We start from the raw sequence: 12977 nt of genomic DNA on the forward strand, positions 1-12977 counted from the left end.
AGATAGTTTTAAAACTATTTTTTATTGCTAACAAAAACAATAGAAAATAAACAAATAAATTAAATAAACATGAATATACATAAACGATCATATATGTATGTATATATATATGTGTGCATATATGTATGTACATATATATATATTTATATATAAACTAATATTAAAAAAAACCTAACCTAGATTTAAAACAGATCAAGAAACTAGATATCCAGGCTAAATAAAGCACACACAAAGGAACAGGTCAACCAGAGGTCAAATAGACCTTTGTCCGATAAGTGCATGCTCATTGGCTGATAGGAAGGGCGTGGTGGATACTAGAAAGCTGATTGGCTAACTAAAATCTTAATAGAAATATAATATATATATAAAAACGACAAACAACCACAAAATTCGCGCATAAACCTGAAGAGTCCTAGAGTAGATGAAACACGGAATATTCAGTGTAGCTTAATTGCCATATATATTTTATAACTTACTATATATATATATATATATATATATATATATATACACACACACACACACACACACAGTGTCAATCGCTTTATTGCAGATTAGTAAAATATCAATATTTCACTAAATATACATCACAACACAATTAAAATTATATCTTCAACCGACTCCTTTAAGGTTAATTATTTCCAAACATTTTATTCAAATTCATGCGATATTCACAAAGTTATGACATTTTATTCTTCATCGAAGAATTTCCACTGTCCATCGCTTTATTGCAGGTCTCTTAAAATGTTTTAGGGCAAAAATACAATGTCTTATCTTGCGACCTTTACTTTTTATATTTTTCTGTCAAAGAATAATAAACAAAACCATATCCTAGGTATGGGTCTTCATATAAATTAATTATTTATCAACATAGCCACCATTTTTTTTTTTAAATAACTTAAAACAACCTTTTTTCCGAGGAAGTCAATTCTTTGATCTTTAAAGGAGTTATGGCTCTAGCAACATCAACTATTTTCCTCCATAAGGCATCCTTTGAAGTAAATTGCTCTCCTCCCTCATAAACTCTCTTTTTAATATTGATCAGAGATATTCAATGGGGCTAAGGCTTGGAGAACACAGTAGTCAGGTCATAAGAGTTTCCCCAACGAATTCCATAGATTCAAGGAAGGATGTAGTCACCCCAAACAGAATGGGATGGTACATTGTCATTTATAAAAATCATCTGAAAGTAACGTGACAATGGTAGTTCATCTAGCCATGTCGAAAAATGTTTATCCAAAAAGGCCGTGTATGCATTGCGGGTAAGCTTTACATCCTCCAGCACTCAGAATGGTCCAACCAACTTATCCCCAATAATTCTTCATTATGCCTCTACCTCCTTGTTAGCGATGAACTCTGTAATGGGTTGGAGTTCCGTTTGGATTTCAAACTTTGGTCCATCTATCCAGACCGTCAAGAGTAGTATGAGCCTCATCCCTAAATAGGACCTGTTGGAAATCCATTTTCATGTAATTCTGTGTTCAAGCTATTCGTTTTTCCCTATGTTGTTTGCTCAATGGAAGCATTGGAAGAGGTTTGATGTTCCTTGTAATCTCATGCCTGGATCTTGGAGTGATTCCAGCTTTTGTTTGTGTTTCAGTTGATTTCCCTACAAATTTTCCGAATATCACAATCTAAAAGGTTTCTCCTGATGCTCTTATTTTTCTGGATTTGGTGTTCGGGTTGTTCAAGAATGCAGCCAAGGTTTTTGGATCGCATTCCAGCTTTGTGGCTAAATTTTTGATGGACAATCTTGCGAGTCCAGCAACTATCCTTTGCTTTTTGATAACTTTTATTCGCCTGATTTTTTGGCATTTTAAGAGATCTGCAATAAAGCAATGGACAGTAAAAGTTCTTTGATAATAAATAAAATGCCATAATTTTGTGAATATCGCATGAATTTGAATAAAATTTTGAGAAATGACTAACCTTAAAGCAGCCCTTTAATGGTACAATTTTCATTTTTTTTTTTTGTGACGTATATTTAGGGAAATATTGATATTTTACTAATCTGCAATAAAGCGATTGACACAGTTATATATATATATATATATATATATATATATATATATATATATATATATAATTAAAGAAAATAAAAAGTAAAATTACATAGAAACTTTAATACATTATCAAGTCAATAACGGTTACAGAAAGAAAAACCTCTTTAGGTCATGGCATTTCGAAGCTAAATGCTTTTCATCAGAAAAGGATAAAAAACCAGAAATTATACAAATGTAAAGGTTAAAAGACAACACCGACTTTGAAAAATTCACTCGTAGAAATGGAAGAAATTTTTTTTTTCAAGTACACACACAACATTACAAAATGTTATATTTTACCATAGAGTGAAATAATCATAAAGTTTTTATACAAAGTTAGGATAAGTGGCAAAAAAAAACTTTTGCATTTATTTATTTCAATAACATTAAAAACAGAACTTTTATTGTTCACATGAAACACTGAAATAAAAATTGTGTGGAAAGAGAGTCGCAATCTTTATAAGGAAAGAGAAATATGCTAGCTAAGAAAGAATAATAACTTCCTGTTATAATTTTTTTAATTCAAAAAGACGCTTTAAAACTGGAGTCGTCGATCTTCCTTTGCTAGCCTCTTTCAACTTGTTAAAATAGCAATTATATATTTTAATCTAATTTTCATTTTTAGCGTTTGATGAAACTTGACATGCATTTTAGTATTTTTTTTTTTTTTTTTTACTAAAACATGATTTAAGTAATATATATATAAGCTTATGAATAATGTCGAAACCTATTTCATTCTAAATAATGTGCCTTAAATAGGAATTAAGTTTAAATAAAAGTAGTATTGTCAGATTATTAATAGTATAACAAAACAACTTTTCCTATTTCATTCACGTAAATTGAACTAAAATAAGAGAACATCTTGAATGTTTTATTTGTTTATTTTGAGGGAAGAGTTGATAACGAGATTTATAAAGTGAAAAAAAAAAAAAACTTTCAATAAAACAAAATTACAATTGAGAAGAAAAAAATTCAATTTTATTGGATTGTATTTTAAGTAAAAGATGTTTTTATTTCAGGCTATGTATTACTAATTTTTCCAGAAAAAATGAGCTGAAAAATTTTCTTAAAAAAAAAAAAAAAAGGCGTAGGGAAACATTCTCTCTCTCTCTCTCAAATTAAGATTTGTTTGATGCAAAGAATATCTGAGATTTATTATTTATATTCTAGATTTTTTTTTCTTTTTTAAGAGATAAAAAAAAAAAAAAAAATAATAATCCAGCGTTTTACTACTCCTTAGAACAGAAAGTCAGTTACTTGCACTGTGCAGAGTGTGCACTACTGCACTGGCAGTGCAAGTAACTGACTTTATTTAAACTTAAGTCTGTGCAGTCCTGTCAAAACAAAAAGATTTATTCTGAATTTGTTTAATAAAGAAATGATCAAAGCAGAAATAAAAGGTTATCTTTACGATTGCTGTTTCCACTGCACCTGGTTTCTTCGTTTTTACGTTGTTTTATTTATTAAATTTTTAGGTGAAAGTACAGAATAGATAAAAGACAGCCTTCTCCCCATGTTAAGAAAAAAATAAATAAAAACGAATAAAATGTTTGGGTTTGTATTACTGTACACAGATTCGAAAAAGTTGCTAAAAAAAAACAAATATATAACAAATAAATGTTATCAAAGACAAGATAAGTTACTTTTCTACTTAACTGGATAATTTTCTAGTGTTTTTATTTAATGTAACACGTTTCTTCAGCTCGAAAAACATACAGTGTTTACCGATGTATTGGAAAATTTAAAATGGCGCCCACGCCCAACCCTCCTTGACATGGTAAGTTTGGGAAAAGGAGTTATAAATAAAAAGCTAGACAAAATACTGTTAGAAACTCGCTATGTTACCGTAACATAGGCTGACTGGATTTTAAATAGTATTTTGCATATATATATATATATATATATATATATATATATATATATTTTTTTTCATTTTTAAGTTTTTTTCCCAAACTTAGCGTGTCAAAGAGAGAGCCGGGCGCCATTTAAAATTTTCCAATGCATCGGTAAACACTATGTTTTTTGAGCTGAATAAACATGTTACATGAAATAAAAACACTAGAAACATATCCAGTTAGGTAGAAAACTAACTTACTTGCCTTTGATAACATTTATTTGTTATATATCTGGGTTTTTTTTGACAACTTTTTCGAATCCGTATACAGTAATACAAATCCAAATGTTTTTAAAAATGTGTATAAAGAAAGGATAAAAAATAGAATCAAAACAAGTAAAATCGAACTTTTGGCGCTTATGTCAACAGAAACTCCAATCTAAGGGAGATAACCAACATAGGCACAGCATATTTTCCAAGCTATAATTTGGGACGTCTATTAATTAACATAGACAAAACAAAAGTAAACAAACTGTTACAATGAAACGATGTTAATTAATCACTATCAAAAATTAAATAAACTTGTTAATAGACGAAAATGAAAAAAATTTAAAAATAAGAAATTTGTTTTTAATCAGTCAGCGTCAGGCTTTTAAAAGAGATTTCGAAGTAGTTAAACTGTCAATTTCTGATTATGATTAGACTTTTTTTGAAGGAGATTTCAAAGTATTCAAACTGCCAATTCCTGGTTATGATTAAAAGTTTAAAGTCAAGCATTATAATTCACTTGTCTATCTGGACATGCGAAACATGGAATCTCTGGTCTCGTTACTATTAAATCAAGAAAAGGGGACATTACCCAGAATTATTCAGACAAACAAAAAAGATAATAACGTTATTTCGGACTTTTTTTTTTCTTTTTGAAAGCTACTCTATAGTTTCACCTAGAAATTTAATTAACAAAAGATACCGTAAAAATTGATTACAAGAATACTATAGCCGAGTCCCTGAGATTGCCGAAGTAATTCCCCCGTGGCGTACAATTATTGCCATCAAGCGACAATGATATGATTTTTTATTTTCATTAATTAACAATTATATTTAATCCTTGTTGTTGATTTAATTAACACTGTTTCATTATAACAGGGTGTTTACTTTTGTTTTGTGTACGAAGCTTATTTTGTTACTTAACATTGTCATATATTAAGTTCGTTAATTAACTTGTTTTCTTTTTGAAATTTCCGGGACGAACTTCACCCGGCGCTTGCGGGTATAGTATTCGTGTATTTTATTTTCTTCCCTCAGCAATTTCTGGTATTAAACTCATTCAGGTATAGTTTGATCGCTAAATTGTTTCATTTTCGTAAACTGCTTCAACAATTTCCAGGACTCGGCTTTAGTATTCATGTAATATATTTTTACATTTAACATTCATGTTCTACTGATTATTCAGCGTCCCAAATTATACCTGAATAAAATATGCTTATTTTTGCTATGTCTATGCTGCTTATCTCCCTTAGATTGGAGTTTCTGTTGACATAAGCGCTTTAATTTTCGTATTAGCAGGGGAAAAAAAATTCTTTAAAAAGAATATTTGGTACTTCTACAGTTTATCGCCGAAAGTGGGGACGCTATTTTTTCGGGCCCCTGTCGTTAAAATCAGAGGGAGAAATCAGTATTTTAAACTATGACCGAAGTAGGAAATAAATTTAATTTCCTATCATTCTTTATTTCATTTATTTAATAAATAACAAAAAATTACAAAATTGTTTTATTAAAATTGTGTTGGTAATTTTCTTACGCAGACTTTTCAATAAATGTCTTTACAATTATATTTTGATACATTTTATACAATGTTTTGGTTTTCAAATGGCGCTCGCTCGCTCAGTTTAAACAATTATGAATATGTCATATTTTCATGTTCTGTTTTTAATAATAATAAAATAAATGTTCCATGAAAAACTTTCCCGTTTTTATTAATTAAATCGAAACATATGTTCTCTTTCACCTTTTTTAATTTACTTTTTTTCATAGTTCTTTCCGGAAGTAATTAATATCTAGTTTAACTTTTTTATTATTTAGTTCCTACTTCGGTCATTAGGAACTGCCAAACGATTGTGAAGATTGGACCGCATGTTTCCGTGACGTCAGATTTGTGTGTACTATACGAACTATGGAAAAGCTAAAGCGACTTAATGATTTTTAAAAACCTTTCGTTTATCTTCTTCAAACTGCAATTAATAATTAATCTTTGTTATAATTTTGTTAGGTTTTAAGATTTACACAGTTTAATGATTAATAATATTATAAACATTTGTATATTAAATATGAAATACGGTTTTACTGAATGTTCTTTTGGTTACCTACGGGCTTCCATATTTTGTTCGGTAAAAAGAGACGAACAAAATATGAGGGGGGGGGGGCTACAAAATGCTTAATATTTGTGCAATAATATTTTCAAATTGGTTTTAATCTGGCGATAAAATAGCTGACAAGAGTAATGTTTATATTAAAACTTAATATTAAAAAAAACTTAGCACAATTAAAAATCTATGTTGTAACGAAACATTTTGAAATAATGTAATTTTAATCGTTTTAATCTTTTAAAAATTAATTAATATTTACGAAGTTTCTTTTTTTGGCAATTCAACTGATTTATCTTAATTCGAAAAAAAAAAATCTTATCTTAATTCGAAAAAAAAAAACAAAAAAAACAAAACAAAAAAAACGCTATTTAAAACCCCCCCAAAAAACCATAATATTAAGTTTATATCAATTTTTTAATTGCAACTTCAAGGTAAATTTTTGCTCAATGTGTATTTAAATTTAAAAAAAATAAATATTTTTCACTTATTTGAACTCTTATGTTTCATAATAAATAGAAATTTCGATAGATTTAAATATATTTTGTTCGAATTTCGAAAAAATAAATATGGGGGGGGCACTCACTAAAAAATATTTCCTCTCGTATATTTTACGAAAACTGCATTTTATATGTAATTTCATTCTAAAATCTGACCATTAGTTGATTTTTGCTAGATTTATTAAATACGGTTATGTTTTCATATAAGAGAAAATGAAGCTAGACGGTGTCAGCAACATTTTTCCCATTTGAACATATTTTGCAACCTAAAATGCACATCTGCCAAATATACCTGAGCGAAAACCATTGCGGTATTTCTGTCTTAACATGTGGAGGGGGCTTTATTAACTATTCTCAACATTCGCCTAATAATTTAATAAACAAAAGGCAAAAGGATACATTTATTGTACTGCGCTATTTTTTTAAAAATAGTATTTTCACATTAAATTCAATTTTACTATATCTTTTTTATTTATTAAATTTGCTATTACTACAGTTTATCGCCGAAATTGGCGCTTCTACACTATTAGGACGAAATACTGAATTCCACGTGAAAACAATGGTATTTACGTATTCATCGTATTTTTAAGATGATTATATATATAAAAAAAAAAAATACGAAAATCGATAAGGTAGAAAATTATTTATTAAAGAAAATAAAAAAATAGAATTTGATGAAAATGATCGTAAGACACAGAAGAACTCAACAGGGAAGTAATTTTCTGTTTCGATTTAAATAGGATGGTCGTATTTTTTCACCTGATAACACGAACACGATTACAGTTATTTTATTTGACAAAATAAATAAGTAGAAACCATTGTTAACTCCATTCATCGACTCCAAAATTTCGTCATAATAATGTAGAAGTACCAAAAAATTAAACTAGATAATGATTATTTCCGGAAAGAACTAACTACGTGCCTCAGCGTAGTATAAACACCCCACTCCCCACGTTAAGAACGACTTTCGGAATAAACACCCCTCGGCCCTCAACCTTGAGAGCCGTTTTGGCTGATGTGCACGTGCACGAGTGAGGCCCCAATAGCGAAATAAATACGTATCGGCTCCGATGTTGTACGCAGCAGTGCAGACTGCAGCACTGCATACTGCAGCAGCACGTTCTAGGGAGCGTTCATTAATCCGGAAAGGAAAGAATTTTGGCGTTTGTGGCCCTTTTTTTTTCTTTTTTTTTTTTTTTTAAATTATTTTGGCTTGAACTTTGCGCTTTTCGGATTATTTTATTTATTATTATTTTTTTTGTGTGCCAGTGCAAGTGCACTTACTGCCGCGCTATTTTTTTAAAATCGTATTTCCAAGTTTAATTAAAGTTTTATGATATGTTTTTTTTTTATTATTCAATTGTAAGGTTAAAGTATAGAATAGGTACAAAACACACTTCCCATGTTAAGAAGGGCTTTTTAAATAACGTTATTATTTCAGAACGGATCAATAAATGTACTAGTACCATTTTTTTTTTTTTTGCTTGATATATTTTTTGGCCGGAAATTATAGTTATTTTTTTTTATTTTTTTAATAAAATAATTATTAAAACAAAAACAGTCGTGTTCTCGCTGAGTAGTTTTTTTATTCAAGAAAAAGGTAATAATGCAGTAATGCACTTATTGATCCGTGCTGAAATAACGTTATTTAGAAAGCCATTCTTAATATGGGGACAGAAGTGTGTTTATGTACCTATTCTGTACTTTTAATAACTAATTTTATAAAAATATATCGGTCAATTTTCCTATTAACTATAATCCCCCCCCCCAACATATAACAAAATCCGAAAAGCGCAAAGTTCAAGTCAAACTATTAAGAAAAAACAAAACAAAAACAAGGCCACACACGCCAAATTTTTTTCTTTTCCGGATTAATGAACGCTCCCTAGAACGTGCTGCTGCGTACAACATCGGATGCGTATGTCGCTATAGGGGCCTCCTCGGCCTCACTCGTGTACGTTCACTGCCGTTCTTAACATGGGAGGTTGGGGGTGTTTATACTACGCTGGGGCACGTAGTAATTAGTTCTTGGGTTTGTTTTACTGTACACAGATTTGAAAAAGTTGTCAAAAACAAATATATAACAAATAAATGTTATCAAAGGCAAGATAAGTTACTTTTCTACCTAACTGGATATGTTTTTAGTGTTTATATTTAATGTAACATGTTTATTCAGCTCGAAAAACATACAGTGTTTACCGATGTATTAGAAAATTTAAAATGGCCCCAGACTCTCTCTGAGGCGGTAACTTTGGGAAAATGAGTTATAAATAAAAAACAGACAAAATATTGTTAGAAACTCGCTCAATGTTACCGTGACGGCGTGACATAGGCTGACATATATTCGGCGGGTTTTTAACAGTATTTTGACTGTTTTTTTTTTTGTTTTTTTATAACTCCTTTTCCCAAACTTACCGTCTCCGAGAAAGAGTCGGCCGCCATTTTGAATTTTCCAATCGGTAAACACTGTATGTTTTTCGAGCTGAATAAACATGTTACATTAAATATAAAAACTAAAGTAGAAAAGTAACTTATCTTGCCTTTGATAACATTTATTTGTTATATATTTGTTTTGTGACAACTTTTTCGAATCTATGTGTACAGTAAAACAAACCCCTGATTTCTTCCTCTTATTTTGAGGACAAGTGCCGAAAAAAAAAAAAAAAATGGAGACGCCATTTTCGGCGATAAACTGTAGTAGTACGATTTGCTAGGTGAAAGTATAGAACAATTATGTTAAGAATGGCTTTCTAAATAATATCGTTATTAATCCAGATTCCAGCGCGATAAAGTACGTGCAAGTACTGTACCAACAAAAGATACCGTAAAAAAAAAGAAAAAAGATAACATTTTTGCATTTTATGTACGGTGTTATAACACAGTACATAAAATGCAAAAATAAAATATTTAGGTGATTAAAATAGGATTTAACGGGTATACTCATAAAGGAGTCCGAGATGTGGTGTAAAATCAGTGGGCTTTAATATCCGGTATTTTTGTTATTCCTATGCCAAGCAATATTCTACGTAGTTCCCTGGAAGATTATTTTCTTTCGAGTGTGTTAAAATTATTATATTTTTAATGGAACAAAATAAAAACTGATTGAAGAAATGTATTAATCTCATTTGATTACGGAAGATATGATATTGTCAGAAATTTAAAAATAGCATACTTTAAAACTACGAGCTATCAATAAGCAAGATATTGTCCACGTTAATCAATTAAAAATATGTGTATAAAAATTAACCGAAATATAAACATACCGTTTCGTAGTTTTACGTAAATCAGTGACCTTGTAGTTTCCGTCTTTTCTCCCACCCGGTGAAAGGAGAAAAAGTGTACCGGTGAAATAAAATGTCCATGCTTGCTCAAAATCTAAATTCAAGTAAAAATAAGAAATCAACGCGTTTTTATCTGATTTTAAAATTAATTTTTATTTGCTTTGAAACCCAGTTTATTTGAAGTAGTTTAATAAAAGCTAACAGATTTGTGAGCAAGACCAGAATTCAACCTAATTTTTAAAAAATACAGAGAAATTGCTATGGTACGGAACTAAAATGTCATATTCCCAAAATCACGTAAATTGATAAAGTTAGAGTCGACAGACCCCCCTCTCTCGCTCTCTCTCTCTCTCTCTCTTCAATATTTCGTTTTAAGCAAAAACAATTACCATGTCGAAAATAGTAATACATCCACAACTTATGAAAATTCATCAAGTAGAAAGTTATTTACAGTTTAAAGTATTCTTGTTAAGATAGTCGATAAATCGATTTTTTTTTTAAAGATGTGGTTTTAGGCAAAAACAATACTTGATTGTCATGTCGAAAATAGTAATTTATCCCCAAATAACGAAAATTCATCGAGTAAGAACAAGTGCTAGTGTTTTTAGTAAGAAAAAAAAAGTCTACAGACATCAAATAGTCACAGTGCATACTATGAACATTGAACAAGTAATCTAAAATATTCGTTCCGAGTTATGCTCCCCACCCCAATGTATAATGCAATTTTATCCAGTCTTTTGTAAAAATTACATTCAACGGTTCTAGTTAAGATAATGTCGACAGATCGATAGGTATCCCCCAAAACAATGTGAAAAACGGAGCGCATGTTCCGTGACGTCAGATTTGTGTTAACTATACGAACTATGGAAAAGCAGAAGCGACTTAATGATTTTTAAAAACCTTTCGTTTATCTTCTTCAAACTGCAATTAATAATTAATCTTTGTTATAATTTTGTTAGGTTTTAAGATTTACACAGTTTAACGATTAATAATATAAACATTTGTATATTAAATATGAAATATTGTGTTACTAACTGTTCTTTTGGTTACCTACGGGCTTCCATATTTTGTTCGGTAAAAAGAGACAAAAACAAATATGAGGAGGGGGCCTACAAAATGCCTAAAATTTGTGCAATAATATTTTACAAATTGGTTTTAATCTGGCGATAAAATTGATGACAAGAGCCATGTTTATTTAAAAACTTAATATTAAAAAAAAAAAAAAATTAAACACAATTAATTAAAAATCTATGTTGTAACGGAACATTTTGAAATAATGGAATTTTAATCGTTTTAATCTTTTAAAAATTAATTAATGTTTACGAAGTTTCTTTTTCTTGGCAATTCAACTGATTATAGTATATATTAATTCGAAAAAAAATCTATTAAAAAAAAATAATAATATTAAATTTATATCATTTTTTTAAATTGTAACTTCAAGGTAAATTTTTGTTCAATATGTGTTTTTAAACCTTTAAAAAAATAAATAATTTTTACTTATTTGAACTCTTATGTTTCATAATAAATAGAAATTTCGATAGATTTCAATATATTTTGTTCGAATTTCGAAAAAATAAATCGGTGGGGGCACGCACTAAAAAATATTTCCCCTCATATATTTTACGGAAACTAATTTCATTCTAAAATGGATAAGTATCGGAAATTTCACGAAAATCTGACCATTAGTTGATTTTTGCTAGATTTATTGGGTTTGTTTTACTGTACACACAAGATACGAAAAAAGTCACAAAACAAATATAGAAAAAATAAATGTTATCAAAGGCAAGATACGTTACTTTTCTACCTAACTGGATATGCTTTTAGTGTTTATATTTAATGAAACATGTTTATTCAGCTCGAAAAACATACAGTGTTTACCGATGTATTAGAAAATTTAAAATGGCGGCCGACTCTCTCTCTGAGATGGTAAGTTTGGGAAAATGAGTTATAAATAAAAAAATTTATTAAACACGGGTATGTTTTTACGTTCGGAATGTCTACTACATGGGAACGTTATTTTAAAGCGCCGTTTATGTAAACACGATTTTCGTCTCGCAATTTCATTATTTTCGTTCGATGAAAAAATCTTTTAAAAATTATTACTGGTTTATTTTGCCCTTCTTCTTTTAAATGGTACAAAAGTTATACTGATAATATTAATTTATAATAAAGTTATATCGTGTTACATATAGGGTGGGGTAATTCTGTTGTGAATTTTGGCAGTCTCTACAGATCAATTTTTCAAAATATTTTGTTTTAAGCAAAAACATCTCTTAATTGCCTTGTCGAAAATTACGAAAATCCATCGAGTATAAAATTATTTATAGTTAAGAGTAATTTTTACAGAAAATTGGGGGAAATGGCATTTTCTTAAGATGTGAACACATTGAAGATTGTGAATACAGTGGTACATACTTATCTCACTTTTCGTCACTGTAATGTCTGATATTTTGTTTTCCGATAGCAATAGGTATTTTTTTATTATTATTAAAACACAATGTTCTGTTCTGCTCAATGAATTTTCGTAATTTTTAGATATATTACTATTTTCAACACGACAATTAAAACTGTTGTTTTGGCTTAAATTAACAAGCATCAAATAATTTTACCCTAACCCCGACACCGGTAATATATCCCCACCCGCCGGGTAAATACAGCTAGTTTAAATAGTTTGTCAAATGTTCGTATTTCTACTCCCCCATTATTGAACAATTTTATTTGCCGTCCGTGTACAGTCAATGTGTACACACAGCAAAACATAACGCCCTTTACTTCGTGATCACACGAACAAAATATAAATAACTTATTTTTATAAAATTAATTTAATTTTGATATTTAAATAAAAATATATTAATTGTCTATGAGCAATAAAAGAAAATTAATCAAATTAAATAATTTTTAATTTCGTTATTTTTAGCTAACGGAGATTGCGCATAAAATTCAATGAATAAAAAAAA

The 12977-nt window shown here is 29.3% G+C and overlaps 1 protein-coding gene across 8 annotated transcripts in view; it reads right to left on the reverse strand.

The window, feature by feature from the left end:
* Positions 1–10125, reverse strand: part of LOC145246631 (small ribosomal subunit protein uS11-like) — a 143015-nt gene extending 132890 nt beyond the window's left edge. For 4 of the 8 annotated variants that reach the window (XM_080108308.1, XM_080108307.1, XM_080108305.1 and 1 more), the window contains exon 1: positions 9680–9700. In XM_080108308.1, the coding sequence (XP_079964434.1) occupies positions 9680–9683 (4 nt within the window). In that variant the 5' untranslated portion in view covers positions 9684–9700. Of the gene's footprint in view, positions 1–9679; positions 9705–10002 lie in introns of those variants that run through there. The other 4 variants (XM_080108311.1, XM_080108312.1, XM_080108310.1 and 1 more) reach the window with 2 other exon arrangements.
* Between the last annotated feature and the right edge of the window lie 2852 nt (positions 10126–12977).

Source organism: Euprymna scolopes, chromosome 24, assembly GCF_053919585.1.
Source record: "Euprymna scolopes isolate OS-2025 chromosome 24, ASM5391958v1, whole genome shotgun sequence".
NCBI lineage: Eukaryota > Metazoa > Mollusca > Cephalopoda > Sepiida > Sepiolidae > Euprymna > Euprymna scolopes.